At 41.8% G+C, this 23,802-nt stretch overlaps 1 protein-coding gene across 1 annotated transcript; it reads right to left on the bottom strand.

Annotated features, from left to right (window-relative positions):
- Window positions 1–18,442: 18,442 nt before the first annotated feature.
- LOC138950669 (uncharacterized) lies at window positions 18,443–21,602 on the bottom strand. The gene is made up of 2 exons (XM_070322386.1): window positions 20,559–21,602; window positions 18,443–19,891 (listed from the first exon to the last, which is right to left on the bottom strand). Exon 1 carries the CDS (start codon window positions 21,600–21,602, stop codon window positions 20,796–20,798), a length of 807 nt encoding a protein of 268 aa, XP_070178487.1. The 3' UTR covers window positions 18,443–19,891; window positions 20,559–20,795.
- Window positions 21,603–23,802: the final 2,200 nt, after the last annotated feature.

Raw genomic sequence — 23,802 nt, 5'->3', positions numbered from 1 at the left:
TGATCTAGCTAGTTCTGCCAGGTAAACTTATTCCGCTCGAAATAAAGTCAAAGGGCATCAACTCGGTAGAGGAGATAACAATGGAACGGAAAACGATTCGCCTCCCTTCCGTTCAAACCTGCGCTGTTGTCATGTCTTGCGCGCGCCCGTGGGAAAATTAAACAGCGGATGCGTTTATTGCATGTTAACTGAGAAAGAGGAGGAGCGGGTGTGTGTGTGTGAGTGTATTTGTGTGTGTGTATTTGTGTGTGTGTGTGTGTGTGCCGTGCGCCGTGCTTGCGTGCGTGCATTTGTGCGTGCGTCGATGTGTGTGTCCGCTGTGTGTGTGACTGTGTCTTGTGTGTGTGTGTGTGTGTGTGTCTGTGTGTCTGTGTGTCAGCGTATGTGTGTGTGTGTGTGTGTGTGTCTGTGTGAGCCAGTGTGTGTTAAAAGACAGACTGAGACTGACGGAGAGAGACAGAGAACGCGAAAGATAGAACGAGACAGACAAACTGGCAGACACAGAGACAACATCGTGGACCCGTGGCACACACTTTTCTTTTTGGTGAAACACGATCATTGCGTGACTTGCTTCCGGCCTCCCTTTTTATATTTAGTCAAGTTTTGACTAAATATTTTAACATCGAGGGGGAATCGAAACGAGGGTCGTGGTGTATGTGTGTGTGTATGTGTGTGTGTGTGTGTGTAGAGCGATTCAGAGTAAACTACTGTACCGATCTTTATGAAACTTTACATGAGAGTTCCTGTGTGTGTGTGTGTGTGTGTGTGTGTGTGTGTGTGTGTGTGTGTGTGTCTGTGTCTGTGTCTGTGTCTGTGTCTGTGTGTGTGTGTGTAGAGCGATTCAGAGTAAACTACTGGACCGATCTTTATGAAATTTTACATGAGAGTTTCTGGGTATGATATCCCCAGACGTTTTTTTCTTTTTTTTTTATGTCTTTGATGACGTCATTTTTGGCTTTTTGTAAAAGTTGAGGCGGCACTGTCACACCCTCATTTTTCAATGAAATTGATTGAAATTTTGGCCAAGCAATCTTCGACGCAGGCCGGACTTTGGTATTGCATTTCAGCTTGGAGGCTTACAAATTAATTAATGAGTTTGGTCATTAAAAATCGGAAAATTGTAATTAAAATTATTGTTTTATAAAACGATCAAACAACAATTTCATCTTATTCTTCACCATGTTCTGATTCGAAAAACATATAAATATATCATATTCGGATTAAAAACAAGCTCTGAAAATTAAGAATATAAAAATTATAAATAAAATAAAATTTCCGAAATCGATCTAAAAACAATTTCGTCTTATTCCTTGTCGGTTCCTGAGAAAGTTAAAAAGAATAGAGATACAGAAAAGCGTGCGATCCTGCTCAGCGTAACCGCTGCCGCACTATTCTGGCTTGTCGATTTCACTGCCTTTGCCACGAGCGGTGGACTGACGATGCTACGAGTATACCGGTCTTGCTGAAAAAATGCAGTGCGTTCAGTTTCATTCTGTGAGTTTGACAGCTTGACTAAATGTTGTATTTTTGCCTTACGCGACTTGTTTAAAACTTTCAAAACCTCGAGTTGTACTGATCTCGTCCTGATGAAAAAAGAAATCTTTTCAAAGACGGGTTGTTTGCCACAATCTAATCAAATACATATCAGAGAAAAGTGCATTCATCGGGCTTTTAGTTGCAAGTACTCTGATGAGATAGCTCATAAACACTAAGAGTGAGAATTCATTTCCGAAGTACACCCCCTAATTTTGTAAATCAAAGTTATGTCATGAAAGCCTTTTGAGAGGCACTATGACAGGTAAGGCTGGAGTGTAATGGACCTAACATGCACGTTAATACATAGAAAAATGCCTGCTCTAAGCGTAGGTGCAAAAGTGATAAAGATACCTGTGAAGAAATGTATGCGCGAGACGATAACTGTGTGATGAGTCTCATTCAGACAAATAACGCCTTTAATTACATTGTCAGGCAGTGCTGGTTTTCATAAGAGTTGCATTTGAACCTCCAAAATGCCCGTCAATATAAAGTAAGAAGATAGAATGTATCTGTGATTGGCAATGTGCGCCATATTTATTGAACATTCACTAAAAAAAATCGGGTGCATACCGTTTTGGGCTGTTTTACGTTTCACTGAAGGAAAAACTTAATTTAGTATGTTATACAAATCTCTGTGGGTAATATGATTTACGTAGAATAAAGAAGTACAATGCAGTCACTGAATGTAGGTTGAGCTTGCATACCTGTCAAGTCTTACGTTTTTCGCGTAATTCTTACGGGATTTTGATGTTTTTCAAGTCTTACGGCGCATGCCGAAGATCTTACGGTTTTTCAAAACAATTTGGTCAAATAAAAACAAGTCGCGTAAGGCGAAAATACAACATTTAGTCAAGTAGCTGTCGAACTCACAGAATGAAACTGAACGCAATGCAACGCAGCAAGACCGTATACTCGTAGCATCGTCAGTCCACCGCGCACGGCAAAGGCAGTGAAATTGACAAGAAGAGCGGGGTAGTACTTGCGCTGAGAAGGATAGCACGCTTTTCTGTACCTCTCTTCGTTTTAACTTTCTGAGCGTGTTTTTAATCCAAACATATCATATCTATATGTTTTTGGAATCAGGAACCGACAAGGAATAAGATGAAGGTGTTTTTAAATTGATTTGGACAATTTAATTTTGATAATAATTTTTATATTTTTAATTTTCAGAGCTTGTTTTTAATCCAAATATAACATATTTATATATTTTTGGAATCAAAAAATGATAAAGAATAAGATGTACGTAAATTTGGATCGTTTTATAAAAAAAATATTTTTTTTACAATTTTCAGATTTTTAATGACCAAACTCACTCATTAGTTTTTAAGCCACCAAGCTGAAATGCAATACCAAACCCCGGCCTTCGTCGAAGATTACTTGACCAAAATTTCAACCAATTTGGTTGAAAAATGAGAGCGTGACAGTGCTGCCTCAACTTTCACGAAAAGCCGGATATGACGTCATCAAAGACATTTATTGAAAAAATGAAAAAAATGTATGGGGATTTCATACCCAGAAACTCTCATGTCAAATTTCATAAAGATCGGTCCAGTAGTTTAGTCTGAATCGCTCTACACACACACACAGACAGACAGACACACACACACACACACACACACACACACACACACACACACACATACACCACGACCCTCGTCTCGATTCCCCCCTCTACGTTAAAATATTTAGTCAAACCTTGACTAAATATAAAAAGATCACAAAGGTTCGTCCGAGAACAAAGTAACAGCTAAAAAATCTTCCGGTAACTGATCCGGCGGAAGTACAAGGCAACGCGCATGTGCACACCGCCAGCGCGATCTGACTGCATGAGTACTGTGCGACCACGCTTGACCACACGCGACCTCGAATTAAAGCAGTTACATGTACTATTGTTGTTGTTCTCGGTATCTTCAAGGTATTTTCTCACGTTGTGCGAAGATTTAAGCCATAGAAATGAAACTAAGGGAGTTGTGATGCATTTTCGAAGAGCTAGCGATCGAAAGTGAAAGTAGTAAGCCGGATTCCTGTCACATCCGATCATGTCAGACTTGTTTTTAGAACACGCGCGACCTCAAACTAAAGTATTTACATGTAATATTTTTATTGTTCTAGTATCTACACAGTATTTTCTCACGATGTACCAAGTGTGAAGCCATATAGATAAAAAAAATAAATTAAAAAAAAGGGCGTTATGATGCATTTTCGAAGAGGTAGAGAGCGAAAGTTGGCACCGGATGTCACAACCGATCATATAGGACTTGTTTTTAGAACATGCATGACCTCAAACTAAAGCATTTACATGTCATATTTTTGTTGATCTGGTATTTGTCCTTGATTGTTGAGACACACATGAGTTTTTGGCTTGTAACGTGTGTGTTTTACTGCTGAGCTTGCGGAGTATTGTTTGAATATTGCACCTGCAAAGATGACGTCACACGTGACGTCGAAGCGACAGGTAAGCAAGATTTAAAATCTGGAATGAGCACCGTACACTAGTCGGTGAGACTTACTATAGGGCAGTCAGTACTCCCGCGAAAAAGTTGAATGGCATGAAAGACATATGAATATACTTTCTAAAAATGTTTTGTCGTGGATCTCAGCAGTACCAAAGTAAATTCACAATTCGATGGCAAAACATCCCAAACTACACTGAGCACAACAAAGAGAGGATATTTCATCAGTGCTACAGATCCCATGTTAAACAGCCGTGTTTAGGCCAGAAGTATATGGATATATGACGATTTGCCTTTCTTCTGCTCAAAAATTGGTTTTAAGGATGTGCGCATTATTTTGATATGACGTCACAGGTCCCTTTTAAGACCTACTCACAAAAATTAGGGGTTTTGACAGCATGATTCTCTTTAAAACGTCAAAAAGGCGAATACAACTAAACAATATTTCACATGTTTTACACCAGTGAGTTTCATTGGAGTCTTAGCTGACAGGGCATACCTATTTTGTTTAAAACTGCTGCGCAGTCAGGCTGATCTAACGTGTGAAAGAGAGCGCCCACAAGGTTGAAAACGACCAAAAATCCTGGTTTTTGAGAATCTTTCTTTATTTGGTGTTTAACGTCGTTTTCAACCACGAAGATTATATCGCGACGGGGAAAGGGGGAAGATGGGATAGAGCCACTTGTCAATTGTTTCTTGTTCACAAAAGCACTAATCAAAAATTTGCTCCAGGGGCTTGCAACGTAGTACAATGTATTACCTTACTGGGAGAATGCAAGTTTCCAGTACAAAGGAGTTAACATTTCTTACATACTGCTTGACTAAAATCTTCACAAAAATTGACTATATTCTATACAAGAAACACTTAACAAGGGTAAAAAGAGAAACAGAATCCGTTAGTCGCCTCTTACGACATGCTGGGGAGCATCGGGTAAATTCTTCCCCCTAACCCGCGTTTTTTTTGTGTGGAGAATGTTTGTCCTGGGTACCTGCAGTTGGTATGCAATAAATCTAAAACTACACGAATCAGTCTCTTCAAATCACACAGGACGCTGACAAATACTCTCTTCTCTATGCGTGTCATATGTGGAAAGAAACAGAACATGAGAATAGACGTAGTAACGGTTTTCCGTTAAAACCTTTTGAACGTTGGTAACGTCACTAAGACAAATGCAACATCATTGAAATTGTGCATGCTTAGCAAGGTGTTGTTTCCCTATACGTGTATTAAGTTTCAGAAACAATCTTCCTCGGGATCAAAAGTTAAGTCCGTTTCAAAAGGGACACAAAATACGTTGCCTGGTGAGTTTCGCGCGATCTTTTTCAAAGAACACTTTTTAATGATGTCATTCCCCGTCTTCATATAGGACGTATACAACGTTTGCAGACTATGGACAGCTAGCTCAGTAGATGTTGCACAAAACATATGCACGCATTTTGAAAAAGTCTGCGCTGTAAAACAAAAAGCAAAAGAATGAAAAGCGTTGCAAAGACAGAAGACTGAAGACATGACGTCATATTCCAAGAAATATGTCACCAACGGGACCACTGGGATTTTACCTATCGTGTCTTGAGATGGAGAGACACCATCTAACATTTGCTGAGACGAATCTAAAGGCAGTTGGAATGCTACGGAATGGAGTTTTGGAAACGGACATAACCGGTTTTTTTAAATTTTGTATAAGTAGTCTCGAAGAGTGTTGTCTGGAGGTTATAACGGCCCACAGAGGCCCGTCATCTTTTCGATAACCACCGTGAACGCTTTTGGGATGTCCCTTAATTTGTAAATCATCAGCATCAAGCTACAGGGACAGTCACACGTGTACAAACAGGAACAGTACATTTCCTAGGGGCTCTTCGCAAAGACACGAGTAGTCGTAGACATAGGCTACATACAGACAGACAGACAAACAAACGCGTAAACAAATGCGTGTGCATACACACAACAGACACATCAGGCAAATATTAATATACACATATGTTTCTGACCGAAATGCAGCTGTTTAACATGAGGTCTGTAACACTGAAGAAATATCCACTCCTTTTTGTGCTCAGTGTAGTTGGGATGTTTTGCCACGACAGAACAATTTAGAAAGTATATTCATAGGTCTTTCACATGGCAAAACTTTTTTTCGAGGAAGTACTGATTGCTCTGTGTATTTTATGCAGTCTATCTTTCTGACCATTATACACTGCTCATTCTAGACTCCTAACGTTGCGTACGTGTGATGTCATCGCTGTCGTTGCGATGTTCAAATAACATCCTGCAAGCTCAATCTACATTCAATAACTACCTAAACTAAATTGTACTGCTTTGTCCCACTCACATGAAATTGACCAGAGTGTTTTGTTTTACACATGAAAAGCATGTTTTCTTCAGTGAAAAGTATAACCGACAAAAACAGTTCACAACTGATTTTCTTGGTGAAAATTTAAGAAATATGACACCCATTGCCCATCGCGGATACATTTGATCATCTTACTTTGAATTGAGGAGCAATTTGGAAAATAAAATGCAATTCAGATAAAAATCAGCACTAGCTGAAAATGTACGTAAGGGTGCGCAATCAAAGGCGTAATTTGTCTAACAAAAGCTACTAACAAATTAACTGTCTCTCACACTAATGTTTTTACATGTATCTTTTTAAATATTGCACCGACGTGTCAACCAGGCATTTGTCTATGTTATAATATACATTTCAAGTCTATCAAATTGTATTCCTACACGTCATAATGAGAGCAAAAGACCTTCCAGGCAGAAGTTTGACTTTCAAAATTAAGGGATGTACTTCTATAATGAACTCTCACACTTTGTGTTCAAGAGATATCTCCAAAAAGTTACTTGCTACAAGAAGCCCGATGATTACACTTTCCTCTGACTGGTATTTAATTAGATTGTGTCCAATGAAACGTCCTCAGGGAGAATTAACATTATTCAGAAAAGTAAAAACGGCATGACGTAACACAACTTCCGAAATGCAAGGCCTGATGAAACTCTTATACACTAGTGCTACAGTCAAACAAGATTTTTACTTGCCGTGTTACACCTTCCAGTTACCTAATAATTCACTCTGATATACTCACTCTGATGCGTGCGGTTAAGCTGATATGGCCATTTTTCGCAACAAAGTACTTTTTTCTACAGTATATTTTTCACAATATTTTGGCTACTTTGCCTCAAGATTGCGTATAGCTGCTGCCACTTTTGGGTTCCTAGAAAGGTTGGGTGACATTTTATACGCTTTTATCTTTCAAATGATACCAAATTTGCTCGGGAGTACCGACTGTGCATTAAAATCAGGCTGAGAGCCCTGTTGGCCGACAGTATACAGTGCTCACTGTGGACTTGACACTTCGCTTATCTTTAGCTTCGACGTCACGTGTGACGTCATCGTTGCAGGTGCAATATTCAAACAATATTCAGCAAGCTCAACCTACATTCAGTAACTGCATGGCATAAATTGTACTTCTTTATTCTATGTTAATCATGTTACCCACAGAGTTTTGTATTACACACTAAATTACGTTTTTCCTTCAGTGAAACGTAAAACCGCCAAAAACAGTATGCACCCGATTTTTTTTTTTATTGAATGTTCAATATGTATGGTCTGGGTGGCCGAGTGGTTACGCACTTGCGCTCGGAAGCGAGAGGTTGCGAGTTCGATCCTGGGTCAGGGCGTTAGCAATTTTCTCCCCCCTTTCCTAACCTACCAGGTGGTGGGTTCAAGTGCTAGTCTTTCGGATGAGACGATAAACCGAGATCCCTTCGTGTACACTACATTGGGGTATGCACGTTAAAGATCCCACGATTGACAAAAGGGTCTTTCTTGGCAAAATTGTATGGGCGTAGATAAAAATTTCCACCAAAATACCCGTGTGACCTGGAATAATAGGCCGTGAAAGGTGGATGCAGCGCCTAAAGGCAGTCGATCTACTGGCCGATGTGAATGCGTGATATATTGTGTAAACAATTCCATCTCACACGGCATTAATAGGTAACATGCGCCTTGAGTCGCCTTGTGTGGTGAGATACGTGCGCGATATAAATCCTCGTAAATAAAAATAAAATAAATAAATAAATATGGCGCACATTTTCAATCACAGATACATTCTATCTTCTTACTTTATATTGACGGGCATTTTGGAGGTTCAAATGCAACACTTCTGAAAACCAGCACTGCCTAAAAATGTAAGGATATGCAATTAAAGGTGTTATCTGTCTGAATGAGACTCATCACACAGTTATCGTCGCGCGCATACATTTCTTCACAGGTATCTTTATTACTTTTGCACCTTCGCTTAGAGCAGGCATTTTTCTATGTATCAACGTACCTGTTCGGTCCATTAAACTCCAGCCTTACCTGTCAAAGTGCCTCTCAAAAGGCTTTCATGACATAACTTTGACTTACAAAATTAGGGGGTGTACTTCGGAAATGAATTCTCACACTTAGTGTTTATGAGATATCTCATCATAGGTACTTGCAACTAAAAGCCCGATAAATGCACTTTCCTGTGATATGTATTTGATTAGATTTTGGCTTACAAAACGTCTATGAGAAGATTTGACATTATCCAGAAAAGTGAAAATGACGTGACGTAACACAATTTCTGAAATGCAAGGCCTCCTGGTGCTCCTATGTATTGTTGCCCGCAAACTATCTTGGTGTTTAACACCTTCGAATTACTTGATAGTTCACTCAGAAATATCTACTCTGCCGCCTGCGGTAAAGCTGATATTGCCGTTCTTTGCAACAAAGTGTTTTTTTCTGAAGTGCATTTTTGAAAATAACTGGGCTACTTTGACTTAAAATTGCGTTTAGCTGCTGCCACTTTTGGGTACCTAGAAAGGTTGTTTCAGAGACAATATACATTTGTCTGTCAAATGAAACCAAATTTGCTCGGGAGTACCGACTGTGCATTAAAATCGGCCTGAGAGCCCTGTTTATTACTCGTCTAAATGGTACGACACGATACATGTAGTAAAATGACGCTTGGCTTGTGAAATGTCGCGAAAAAGGGATGGGGCGAAATGCGATGGCAACAAAACGAGATGGCAACAAAACGAGATGGCGCCAAAATGGACTGTGGCGCTAGTGGTATGACACGGTAGTAAAATGACGCTCGGCTTGTGAAATGTCGCAAAACTTGAATGGGGGCGAAATGGGATGGCGGCAAAAAGAGGGTGGTGCCAAAATGGGATGTGACGCTGGTGGTATGACACGGAAGTAAAATGACGCGTTGGCTTGTGAAATGTCGCAAAAATGGGATGGGGGCGAAATGGGATAACGCCCATATGAAATGTTTACTCCGGAGTAAAATTGTCGGGGGAGTAATTTTCTCGTGTTACAGGGGCAGTAACACTCACAATACCAACGTTGACGATAATGCCTACAATGAAAATGATGATGATGATGATGATAATAGAATAATAGCATAAAAGCATATAATAACACCCAAATGAAGCAAATATATTTTCCAGACCATGCACATGATTATGAATAGAGATTTAAAAAGCATCGGAACAAACACATGAGCATACATGTGTCTACCAACATTGACATTAATTTTGACACTGACACTACCAACAACAGAGAAATAAGATAAGATATTTATTTTATTTACGAGGGTAATGATATAAGCAATACATGCTTTTTAACAATCAGCCCTCGCCCGTGAGGGAACAAGAACAATACGAACATCCAACAAATCTAACGGTAACAATTAAGTTACTCATTATATCGTAATAAAAGTAATAATGATAATGATACTAATAAGGTAATAATACTAATGATTGTCATTAAGTACTGCTGTCACATGACTGATGTGAAACAGCTGATTGGCTAATGGCAAAGCACTAAAACTCGAAAAGTGCGCTAACAATCACTGAGAGCGTCTTCATGCGCCTGTGCCCCTCTTTTGATTTGAGAAGTTTCATCTCATCCTCTATTTTATAGTGACACTAGCATTTAGGGCCCGGCTTCGCCCGGGTGTTTCTCACTTCGACTCTATATATTCTAGTAGAATGATCAGCCATGCCTGCATGATAAGAGTTACCTCCTTTTAATGAACAAAAAAGTAATAGTTACCTACCTTAACTTCTAGAAATTTCCGGAACTGTTATATTTTCTTTCTTCATTTCTTCCACTCATAGGGAGCCATATCACTGGTATTATGTGCTTGCTACAAGTGAACAGTGGGCGTTGAACTAGCCTTGCACTATATAGGCTGTATTCAATAAAGGGGAGGTCCATAATCTGAGAAAGGAATCAATGAATCAAGAAACTAAAACCCAGATGCATATCTGTGGCTTTGTGGCGCCAAAATGGGATGTAGCGCAAACGGAAAGTCGAATTGTGGAATGATGCGATGTAAAACTTGATGTCGCTTGGCTACTGGAATGACGCGAAAATAGGATGTAGCTATATTGGGATAACGCCAATAATATGGGATCTCGCGCAAACCAAATGTCGCACTACCCCTCCCTCCACCCCTTCCACCACCAGGACAGACCAAGGGCAAGGAAGTTTTTCGTCAGGGGAGTAAAAGTTTCGTACAACATTTTACTCGGGAGTACACCTGTCGTGGGGAGTAAATTGCTCGTGCTAGGTTGGAGTAATCTATTTGTTATCCCCGAGTACGCAGTAGGAGGGTCCAGCAGACTTTAATTGTGTGTGTGTGTGTCTGTCTGTCTGTCTCGACTTAACAGCTTATTGCTGGGAAACTGCTGGGCGCAGTTCTTTCAAAAGTTGATACACTAACTTGATAATAGGTCCGATTGATCGTATTAAAACTTCATAATGTTACCTGGGACCTAAATGCCCCAAAAAACACAAAAGTTCTTGACGGTTGGACGAATTCAATCGGAGCGACAGCCAGCCATTGAGCTGATAGAACAGCCGAACGCGTGCGTCATGAAAAGCATGCGTATCGCTCATGGGCTCATAGAACCGCCCAGTCAGCCAGCGACAACCAGGCTTTGGGTGCGTGCGTGCTTTGCGTGCGTGTGCCACTGCGCGACCTAATTTTATGAAGCAGCAACGTTAGCAGTCTAGTCATTTGAGTTCACTGCCAATGGCTTGATGGAAAGCGCGTCCGACAATGGCCAAAGTGATCCGGGTTCGATTCCCGGCATGAGCGGTCTAATTTTTTTTTTTTTTTTTTAATTCTTGTTTACTATTGTTTATTATGAACGTTTTAATGTTTAATTTTACTCTAATAGTTTTTTTAATTGTGTAAAATAAAAAAAAATTTTTTAAATCCACGTGCACAAGACAAAAACTTTCATACTGGGGGAGCGAGCCAGTCTGAAGAGTACTCGGGTCCAGCGCCAGCGTTTTTTATTTATTCGTCAGGGGAATAACATTTTCATACAACATTATTACTCGGAGTACACCTGTCGTGGGGAGTAATTTTCTCGTGTTATGGGGGAGTAATTTGTTTGTGAGGGGAGTAACATTTTCGAACGAAATGTTTACTCGGGAGTTAATATTTTCGTGGGAGTAATTTGCTCGTGTTACACCGGTGTAACACGATGTTTTTACTCCACGAAATATTGACTCCGGAGTATAAATTACGTCAGACATTTTTTCACTCCGAGTACACCTGTCGTACGAGAAAAAACCTCCCAAAGGAACAAAAAAGTTGCTCCCTTCACGACATTTTTACTCCTCAAATTTTTACTCCCAGTAAAAATATCGTGGAGTACTTTCCTTTTGTTCGACGTACGGAAAAGTACTCCCTGTACGAAAGTTTTACTCCACGATTATTATTTTTACAGTCAAACTAAGTTACTCCTCATGTTATTCTTGGAATAAATCAAAAATTGTTAGTTTTTTGGGGAGTTTGTTTATTTGCTTGACCTGTTCTTTCTCAACATGTTGTTAGATCTGTTGTTTGTTTGTTTGTTTGTTTGTTTGTTTTGCTTGTTTATTTGTTTAAAAATGAGTTCGTGACTGTGCCGTCTGAACTCTTGATAAACCGGATCATCATGTATTTCTGGGGATGTCACCTCGAAAAATGTGTATGTATAGTTTCATAAAGGTCTGCCAAGTAGTTTTCTGGGAGTTTCTCCAAACACACACACACACACACACACACACACACACACACACACACACACACACACACACACACACACACATTGACGCAAGCACGCACGTACACACGCACGCACGTACCACACACTCGCAAACACACACACACACACACACACACACACACACACACACACACACACACACACACACACACATGCATACACACATGCACGTACACACACACACACACACACACACACACACACACACACACACACACACACACACACACACACGTCAAATACGTCACAACCCCTGAATTTTCAAGGTTGGTTGAAAATGTTAAGTCAGAACTTGAAAAGCTCTTTTGTTTGAGCTTCATTTATGGCGAATCAAATTTAGGCGCTGATTTCTGTTAATCCCATAACCTGCTTCTTCACCTCAGTTAGCTGATGATAAGCTGTGTAGGCTGTATTTCATGGTTACCGGAGCTAGTTTCTGCTGTTACCGAACTTTGCTTGCAAATATAATATGAATTCTGCAAAGGCGATTCGTCGCCTTTCTAAAACGTATTGATTAGAAAAACCTTCATTACTTTTTTTTAAGATAAGTTACAATATGCGATTAAAAAAATAAATGTACATTTTTGATCAGGTGTTTGAATGTTTGAATGTTTTGCCTGTGTTAGTATGCTTGCAGCTTGTATTGATGTAGTGTTTCGTTGTTCACTTGTGTGCTGAATGCTGCTGTACATGCTTTTTTGCTTTGCTTTGTAAGTATATGTATGGGTTTTTTCATTGTAAAGCGCTTAGAGCACGTAAAGCGCTCTATAAATCTCCCATATTATTATTATTATTATTATTATTATTACACCCGATCAAGTAGGACAACAATTTCATTTTGTCTTTTACCAAACATTTACAAAATATAACTCAATAACCAAGTATTTCTGAGAAAAATTAAAAACATTTAAGGGGGAAGACTCTGGTTGTCGTATGTAGACTTCACCTCTTCACCTTTAAGCATTGCTGAAATAAAGCGCTTGTTGTCAAGGTACCCCTCAAAATGGACGCAAAAACCTCTCGTTTTCTACTGATCATGCGTTCCACACCTGCATCAGTAGAAATGACATAACACAAGAGATACGCAAGATAGCAAAACAAAACAACCTGTTCTGAATACATAAATACTTTTTTCTATCTTCTCGTATGTAAAAGTTGCCAAGCTGCGTCTATTCTGATTATTTGTCGATTTTTTAATTGGTACCTGGCGTTATTGTCAGGTCGATTTGGGAGGTACCCTTACTTCGGCGGCGGTCACGTGATACTTAAAACAAAAATCTTTGATCCGAAAAGTGTGCAAGGTAGCCAAGTGAAGGGCCTTTAATGGCATATGAAGTTTGAATAAAATGACACAGGAATGAATGTTTTTGTTGGTGTACGAAAATGGGTGCAATAATTATTTTGCTCAATTATTATCGCCTCGTGGTTTCTGTAATTTTGAGTGATAATAGTCATTGTCAGTAAGTACTGGTGTCACATGACTGATGTGAACCAGTTGATTGGCTAATGGCGATGCGCTAAAACTGTTAGCGCACTCTTGGAGTGCGCTAACTTTTCCACAGAGCGTATTCTTCCGCCCTTTGCTTAAGCGAGAGTGTACTCTCATCCTCAGAATTAATTAATGACATGTAGCTTATATTCTCCACAATACCAATGATTAAGACCATAAATTTCCTGCTTTTCAATTAAAACAGAAGATGGTTTTTTTTCTGACAGATTGCATGTGCCTGTGCCGCAGTTGCCACTGATCTACAAATAGAACCCGCTGTGTCTAATTTTTCAGTTTCGAGTTGCGAAGATTCCTCTCATAATTATGCCATGTTAGTGGCATGTAGTTTATTGTCCACATGACCAAATGATGAGTTAGTATACAATTCACAGCAGCTAACAGAAAACACAAGTGTTATTCCGATAACGTAGCAGCAGAGACGGTAGCAGCTAGATCAGCACGTAGCAGACTACACTGAAATACGACTGCATCTGTTCAGTAAATGAATGTTTTCCGAATTATTATTTCAAGGCAAGAACAATCGGAATCGAAAACGTGTAGGGTTTAGAACGTTCTTACCATATATAAGACTTATTACCAGCCTGCCTCATGCGTGCAGACTCAGTGCAACGTGACGAGCAATTTTTGTTTTTGAAATGAGACTCAGTGCAGTAGCAGACGACATAAATCCCGCTCAGCAAATTAACATGTTGGGCAAATGTGAACGATAAAACGATGGGGATATAATACGTGTAGGGTTCAGAGCATTCTTACCGTTCATATGTAGTACCAGACTCCCCGATGAGTGAAGATACCACACGAGAAACATGCCACATTTATTTTGAAAATGTGGCTTTCCGTCGACCGTGGCAAGGGGCAAAACTCTGCACAGTCAATCTGTCGAAGCTCGATGAAGGTTTCGAAACCAAGAGCACAGTCCTTTCTCCGAGTTTAAATGAGGTCTCTATGAAAGATCATCACTTTTTAGCTTAACGCTACACTGGAATTTACCAACAGAAATTAAAACAAGAGTTTGCGTGTGACGAAAGCACGACACACTTGAGACAGCCCACACAAAAGTAGATCCAGTGACACAAACCTGACCACACAGTTACGCCTATCCAAATGCGCGTTGCAAAATGTGCGTTTTGAATCTTCTTTTTTCTCTGGCGGTACTGACAATATCGTTATTGAAACAATCCCAGTGCACTAAGGGATTTATAGAGCAAATCTCGAAAATAATTATTGAACTCAGCACTATGCGCTTCGTTCAATAATGAATTTTCTCGATTTGCTCTATAAATCCCTTAGTGCACTGGGATGTCTCAATAACTTAAAATATCAGTGATAAATAATAACTATCACATTGTAATTATTACTGTTGGCGCTAGTATGACGTAATAGTCTATTGCAAAATTAGGGGAAACAATTCTTCGTAACAAGGAGAATAATATGTTATAAGGGGAATAATAATGTCTTGCAAAATGTGTTGGGGGAGTAAACTTTTCGTACGAAATTTGTACTCGGGAGTACACCTGTCGTTGGGAGTAATTTCCTCGTGTAGGGGGGAGTAACTTTTTCGTGAAGGGGAGTAACAATTTCGTACGAAATTTTTACTCGGGAGTAAGCCTACACCTGTCTTGGGGAGTCATTTCCTCGTGCTACGGAGGGGTAATGTTCGTAATGATTTCGTACACATTTTTTACTCGGAGTACACCTGTCGTCGGGAGTAGTTTTCTCGTGTTAGGGGGAAGTACTTTTTTCGTAAGAGGAGTAACATTTTCGTACGAAATCTGTGCTCGGGAGTAAACATTTCGTGGGAGTTATTTTCTCGTGTTACACCGGCGCTCGCTGTAATCTTTTCTGAGCTTTGGGTCGAATTATTTACAAGGACGCATTGTTTATGATGATCAGGTGAAGTAAGGTGTTATTCCTCTGGGAAATCAACAACTGTTATACACTACACTACAGTACAATACACGCAACCAGCACACACATGTTTTAAACTGATCCAAGGTTTCAATATGTCATACTTATGACCCTGCCGCCAGTTCACTATCTCCGTAGCTCAAACTCCAACTGTGTAGCTTGTCGAGTTGGTTAAATACGCATGACATATTTCTTGTTATGGAGACTATGGAGTTACTGTAAATCACAAAACGAAGTTCAATATGTCTGCGTAGACGAATCCAAAGCTATAGAGATATAAAAGTCTGAAGGCTGTAGGTTGTGTGCCCATATTCTGAGGCGAAACATAGACGGGTAATCGATACGAGGGTGGTGGTGGTGGTGGTGGTGGTGGTGATGGTGGTGGTGGTGTGTGTGTGTGTGTGTGTGTGTGTGTGTGTGTGTGTGTGTGTGTGTGTGTGTGTGTGTCTGACGAGCGATTCAGAGAAAACTACTTCACCTAAATTCATGAAATTTTACATGAACGTTCCCGAGAATGATATCCCAAGAATGTTTTAATATTTGTTTTAATAAATGTCTTTGATGACGTCATATCCGGCTTTTTCTGAAAGTTGAGGAGGCATTTTTCGATCAATAAATTGAAATTTTGGTCAAGCAACTTTCGACGAAGCCCGGACTATGGGATTGCATTACAGCTTGGAAGCTTTATATTTATTTCATGAGTTTGGTCATTAAATATCTAAAACTTCTAATGAAAATTAAAATCTTCCGTGGGATGTTATCAGTGTTTGCATGATCGCCCCGCAAGGAACAGATATTTAAAGATAAGAACCGCTTTTGTATCCGTCACAATCAATTTGCAAGAAAACTACATTTGAAGGGCGTGCAGTTTCAATTCCAGTAGTAATGCCCTTTCTGTGAGTACATGCATCGTGCGAACATGCGTTCGTGTGTGTGTGTGTGTGTGTGTGTGTGTGTGTGTGTTTGTGTGTGTGTGTGTGTGTGTGTGTGTGGATGTGTGTGTGCGTGCGTGCGTGGGTGTGAGCGTGTGTGTGTGTGTGTGCGTGCGTGGGTGGGTGTGAGCGTGTGTGTGTGTGTGTGTGTGTGTGCCTGGGAGTTCAGCTAGCAGCAGAACAAGTATAACGATGAAAATACGGGACTGTTTGAGATCGTGTTTGCCGTCCTTCCTGGTTATACAGCATATTTGAGTTAAACTGTACATGTTCTTAAAGCTGTGGTCTATTTATGACTTTCCGGGGCTTGAAAAGATAGGGCTGAGAATCATGTACAGAATTCTGAACAGCGAACGTGACCTGAAACCCCATCTATACGGCGTGTATGACCTTGAGAGATTGAGTCAACGCTTGAATGTTGCTGTGATAACATCCGGTTTACTCTCTCAGAGCTGATCATATTTTATTTTTAAGAGAGATCAAGGGGAAAAAAATAAACGCCTCGGCAGAGATGCGAACTCAGGACCTCGAGATTTTGGGGCGAGGCTACTGCGCAATTGTTAAAAATAAGGAAAAACATTATTATGAATTCATTTTATGTTATTCTTGAAGCAGCATGATTTATACCTCTAGCTATACGCCCACTGTTCAGAAGTGAATATAACTATTTCTTTGATGTCTGTTTTCAACTGCACAGAGCTTTGGAGGGATTCAAGTACAGTTCTTCTAATTGTTCTTGCATGTTGTAAATAGAAATATCGCAGCCATCACATGGCGCGAATGTCGTGTAGCATGGCGGTGTAAACATGTACTGCGATTCCGTGAAATATGTTTGCAAAATAAAGGGCAAATTTGAACGGCAATTTTTACGTTTTTACAACGCATCAATGGTAATTCAAGCGTAGCATGATAATGCAATTATTGATTTTTCTCTCTTTGTCCGCACTGTTGGAGTGGCCTAGCGGTCAAGACATCGGCCCCGACATTTCAATGTTTTGAGTTCGAATTTCAACCCAGGCGTTTATTTTTTTTTCTGCTCGATCCCTCTTGACAAGTATGCTCAGCTCTGAAAGAGCAAACCGGATGTTACCACGGACAAATTCAAGCGTTGACTGAAGCTCTCAAGGTCATACACGCAATATAGGTGAGGTTTCGGGCCGCGTTCGCTGTACAGAATTCTGTACATGATTCTCAGCCCTATCTTTTCAAACTCGTAGCCCAGTATAGTCATAAATAAGTTCAGTACAGAGACTGTCGCCAGTCGTCGTTAAGGGCAAACTCCATTTGCGCTGATGCCGCGCCGCTGATGCCGCGGCGCTGCATGCTGCGATAGGGATTATGACGAGTACTTGGCCTGTTTTTTTCACGCAACGTAAAAAAAAAAGAGAGAAAAAAAAATTCGGCTGCGCGGCAGTGCCGCTTGAGATAGACTGAATCCTATTTTTGACTCATTCAGTGTGATTGTAGCGTGCGACCAACCAATCAGAGCAATGTATTTCAAGGGGAAAAATCTGCTCTTTTGTCCAATAGGAATGCGTGTGTCTTCATGTCAAATTTTGTCAACGCTTGTAGACGGCCATTTATCAATAAATGTTTCCCAGGTGTTGTGCTTGCGTTCATGTCATGCATAGTCAGGTCATCGTTACGTTTTAAACACAGTCATTTTAGTACAAATAGCAGACACTGGTCAACAAAGATTTCAAACGCTGTGAGGTCGCATCCATGCGTTCAACTTTATATCTCTTCAATTGTTAAGATTTTCGAGTTGTCTCCTTGGTGCAATGGATACGACGTTGCACTGCGAATCCGAAGGTCAGAGGTTCGAACTCTACAAGCGCCAAATTCGGTTTTGCTTTTTTACATTTATGCTGTGCATAAAATCATTTTTGCATGTTCAGATGTGCGAGGATAGACAAGAATTTAAGATAAAAAGTTTTCCGAAACCGGACAATCAGCCAGCGCCAGCCAGCGCCACAGTCACCACCAAAACCACATGAAACGTTCATTGCCAGTTTACGCTGAAAATGTTTATTGGTCGACACCACAGGTCGTTCATTTTCAGCGCAGATAATGCATACAAAATCAGTGGAATATTTTCATAAATTCCACAAAAACTATGATTGACATAATCATATACATTGGGTTGTACATTTGCATAAATTCCCCAAGAACAAAAATTGTCTTACACATCATAGCTGGCATTGTCCACTATGTATTAGCTTACTGTTTTTTGTTCTTGTTTCCAGCTTCACCAACAAGCTGTCAAATTTTACTAGACTGGTCACCGGGTTACTTCCCTTTATCTACAGCTTTCTGCATCCGCTCATTAGACCATCCTCAAAAAACTTATATTGGCAACTCTAAAAAACAATAAACATTGTGTTTTAGCCCAATTAAAGCACATCGATTAAATACATAATGTCTGTCATTCACCACCAATCCGGCGGTACGCGCCCACACAACTACGTTATGGTGGAGTAAGGGGATGGCGGTGGGGTTGAAAATTTTCGCACAGTTGTTTGGGACGTCTGGCACTGGCTACCGCAGATGCAGAAATGGCAGAGAGACTGATCTTGGGCCGGCTGGCCAATGGGAAGACGGCATTCCGCTCATTAGTTATGCATGTGACCTGTGCTCTGGCACCGTCTATACACCACAATCTCGCTTCTCTTCACACCCAAAAATATCATTTATGCTGTGCATAAAATCATTTTTGCATGTTCAGATGTGCGAGGATAGACAAGAATTTAAGATAAAAAGTTTTCCGAAACCGGACAATCAGCCAGCGCCAGCCAGCGCCACAGTCACCACCAAAACCACATGAAACGTTCATTGCCAGTTTACGCTGAAAATGTTTATTGGTCGACACCACAGGTCGTTCATTTTCAGCGCAGATAATGCATACAAAATCAGTGGAATATTTTCATAAATTCCACAAAAACTATGATTGACATAATCATATACATTGGGTTGTACATTTGCATAAATTCCCCAAGAACAAAAATTGTCTTACACATCATAGATGGCATTGTCCACTATGTATTAGCTTACTGTTTTTTGTTCTTGTTTCCAGCTTCACCAACAAGCTGTCAAATTTTACTAGACTGGTCACCGGGTTACTTCCCTTTATCTACAGCTTTCTGCATCCGCTCATTAGACCATCCTCAAAAAACTTATATTGGCAACTCTAAAAAACAATAAACATTGTGTTTTAGCCCAATTAAAGCACATCGATTAAATACATAATGTCTGTCATTCACCACCAATCCGGCGGTACGCGCCACCACCTGATGACTCACATCAGGTACCGCCACCAATCAAACTCGACCTTTCTCGGAAAGTTGCACTGCACACTTTCTTATAATCCCAGGCTGCACTGCACACCTGTGATCCCATGTTAATGTTCTGCTGCACTGCACGCAGACATGTGCCTGACCTCCCCCTTTCTGTTGCACTGCACACAGAGAGAAGCCCTACGTTTTACCTGATCTACCAGTTGTGCACCCTGATGTAAGACAAGAAAGCGTTAGAAGACCATCTGCCCGCCTGACGGATTTGAGCGTCCGATGCCCCGTTCCGAGCCATGTGGGAGGCACCCCCAATCCTAAAGCTATGCGATTTGAAGTTCTGTTTGGGCAGGCCACAAAATTGGAAAACCAACTGTAGTTGCTCGTTGAATTCCCTGGCCGTTATGGGTGCCCCCGACATAGCTCGGAACAACGGCCCCGTTGCGTTCCCACGAATGCTCATGTAGGCCCGCATGGCCTCTACCGCGCATGGGACGCCTGCCTTGGCTTTCTCTACGGTATGGGTAACTGGTATCATTTATGGATGCCCCCTTCGGGTGAGATAGATGATGTATCATCCTATACTTTCCTTTCGTCTTTTTCTCTACCAAGCCGATTGGAGAACATTGGAACTGAGTAAAAGGAATATGCCTAAAGGGACCTACTAACCTCCCCTCTTCTATTTCCTTCTTTATGTGCGCTTCTACTACTTCTGGCATTTCTTCTGCTGACTTCAGGTTCTTCTGAACTACACTATTTGGGGCTCCTGTGAACCCTACCCGGAAACCCTCTCTGAATCCCTTTATTAAAGCCCGCTTCTTCTGTGGATCGTACCCTTCCAGCCACTTTTCCAGCTTGTCCGCCTTCACTGGCGTGGCCCCCGTGCCCCAGTCTTCATTTCTTTCCTTCTCCTGCTTCTTTTCCCCCCCGTCCCGCTCGAAAGGGGTGCCCTTTGGCGCTGCATTTTCGGATTGCGTGTTGCCCCCCACACTGCGAGCAAAAATGCTTGAAGCCACAATTGGGGCGGCTGCAAGACCCCTGTTCATTGAACTGGAAGCAGAAGCCCCCCACTTAGGCTGGGTTTCCACTTCCAGTCTTCCCCCCTGCGCCACCCTGCGGCTTCTTCTTTCCCCCGTCATGGGTCTGGGTGGCAGGCTCTAAGCGGGTGGTGGCGAACAGGTCCGCGTCGCTGTCCCCCCATGCCCTTTCTCCTGCAGCAATTGCGAGCCGGTAGCGGTAGTCATAGTCCCGCCAATTGCCCTGCAGCTCATGCAGGGTACACACCCGAGCAAAGTGGGCACCCAGGCCCCTGTGTACCTCTTTCGCTCTGTCCTGTAGTATAGTGGTATAAATGTTCCAGGCCTTCACCCACTCTGTGAAGGTTAACAGTTTCTTTTCTTTCTTCTTCTTCTTCTTCTTTTTGTCTTCATCGTCCTCATCCGAGTCCTCCTCCAGCATTTCCTTCGGGTCCGCGGGCAGGAGTATTGCGAACCTAACCGCCACACCGCTCCAGATCTTTTCCTTTATTGTCTTTGGCACGTGTAGGTCAATGGGCAACATTTTCTGGTTGCCGGTTGCCCACACCTGTGTACCGCTAGTGTTAGATTGCTCACCGGAGTGTCCAGAGTGCCCCGCCATGCCTGAGTTGGATTTTCCACCCGTAGAGGTGGTCGATCCTGCGGGCGATGCCTCAGGCGCCGGCGTCTTGGCGGCCCGAATCTCCGCAATCTCCTTCCTCAGGGCCTTCTGCTCAGCAAGGAGCTGGGTTAGCGACTCCTTCACGCCCATTTCGTCCTCTCCTTCAGCCTCCTCGTCTCGAAACCTCTTCGGGGGCTGCTTTGAGGGACGCCCCGGTCGCTTGGTTGGACGCTTCGACATCCTGAAACATTTCAAAGGCCACGAAGCATCAGGGGCCTTTTTTTTTTTTTTTTTTTTTTTTTTTTTTTTTTTTTTTTTTTTTTTTTTTTTTTTTTTTTTTTATATATGCAGCACGGGCTGTACCAATAAAACATTCCCCATGAAATCACAACCGGTTCTACCAAACCAGAACCAACAATGACGTCACTCCAGAAGCTGGAAAGGATATTCCCTCCTATTCCACTCCCGGCGTCAAAGCTCTGCGTCTGGCGTCTTCGGTAGAACCCAACCACTTCAGTCTGGGAATAAACCTTGGTACCCCGTTCGTGCTGCATCTACACTCCTATTGTGGTTCTGCCATCAGCACGAGAGTACACCTAAGAAACACTGTCAATCTGATCATGCAGCACGGGCTGTACCAATACACATTCCCCATGAAGTCACAACCGGTTCTACCAAACCAGAACCAACAATGACGTCACTCCAAAAGCTGGAAAGGATACCCCATCCTATTCCACTCCCGGCATCAAAGCTCTGCGTCTGGCGTCTTCGGTAGAACCCAACCACTTCAGTCTGGGAATAAACCTTGGTACCCCGTCCGTGCTGCATCCACCCCTATTGTGGTTCTGCCATCAGCACGAGAGGATACCGGCTATCACTATTAGCCCCCACTTCCCTCTCACCCGCTGAACAACCACAACACCTTCTTACCTCATTGGTCTATATGCCGACTGTCCAACAGAACTTTTCTCAGTGCTCTGTACAGTAGCATGTGCCCCGACCCTGACAGATGAATCCCATCTGCTAAAAAATGTTTCTGATACTGAGCAAACTTCTCTGCTGGAGGGAAAGCCACGTAGTGGGGGAACAAACCCACTATCCTGTGTGCCGTTTTCAGCTGTTGGTGAAGAAGCCTATTCACCTCCCTGGCTATGTCATTGAAACCCCCCCATCCACTGTATCTCTGTGTCATCCCTGACACCACCACTACTGAGTTTGCCCATGTTTGCACCCTCACACACAGATGCCACAGCTCACGAAACACTTTATTCGGTGTCGTTCCGGGAACAATATTATAGTCCCCCACCATTAGCACTATCACTCCCCATTTTTTCCGGGTGAAAATGGCCCTGTTCTGTTCTAGCATTGATTCAACGTCGCTTATTTTTCGGCCCCCTCTCCCATCGAATATCTGCTCAAAACCATCAAAACCTAAATCTGGCCGCACCCCCTCATCTGTGTTCACAAATCGCTGAAACCTCCCGTGAAAGAGTGCCCGACCACCGCACAACTTGTAAACATTTTCGCTCCCGCCGTCTTTCTTCACAAAGAAACTAGTCACGTGACCGAGCGATTCGCGTTGCCACTGCTCGGACCAATTTTAATGCCAGGAGAAGATGATACTGTCTTCTTTTCTCCCTGAACACTTTTACTGACGGCTGTCAGCTAATTGTACCATCACCGTCTACCTAGCTATCACCCTCGTTCCTTCGAGTGTCACTCCCGGCAAACGTGAAACCACTTGTTTCTGCCTACGGTGCCACGCTGTCTCCCAGTTTCCCAAACTCCAAACTTTCCTTGCAGACAACTAATTGGCCCCACTCGAGCCTATTGCCGCTGTTTCGATCTCAATCGCCCCTCTCGACAATCAAGCAACAAAACAAAACAAAACAAGGTAAAAGTACGTGTACCTTCTCTTTCCAAAATCCTTGAAACGTTGAAAATTTTCGCACAGTTGTTTGGGACGTCTGGCACTGGCTACCGCAGATGCAGAAATGGCAGAGAGACTGATCTTGGGCCGGCTGGCCAATGGGAAGACGGCATTCCGCTCATTAGTTATGCATGTGACCTGTGCTCTGGCACCGTCTATACACCACAATCTCGCTTCTCTTCACACCCAAAAATATCATTTAGTCAAGTTTTTTTTTTAAACGATCCAAAAACAATTTCATCTTATTCTTCATCATTTTCCGATTCCAAAATCATATAAATATGTTATTCGAAATAATAACAAGCTCTGAAAATTAAAAATATGGAAATTATGATAAAAATTAAACGTCCAAAATCGATTTGAAAACAATTTCATCTTATTCCTTGTCGGTTTCTGATTCAAAAAACATATAGATATGATATGTTTGGATTAAAAACAAGCTCAGAAAGTTAAAACGAATAGAGATACAGAAAAGCGTGATATCCTGCTCAGCGCAACCACTACCGCGCT

This window comes from Littorina saxatilis, linkage group LG1 (assembly GCF_037325665.1).
Source record: "Littorina saxatilis isolate snail1 linkage group LG1, US_GU_Lsax_2.0, whole genome shotgun sequence".
Lineage (NCBI taxonomy): Eukaryota > Metazoa > Mollusca > Gastropoda > Littorinimorpha > Littorinidae > Littorina > Littorina saxatilis.
The sequence above is the reverse complement of the archived record's forward strand: the minus strand, read 5'-3'. Positions and strand labels throughout refer to the sequence as shown.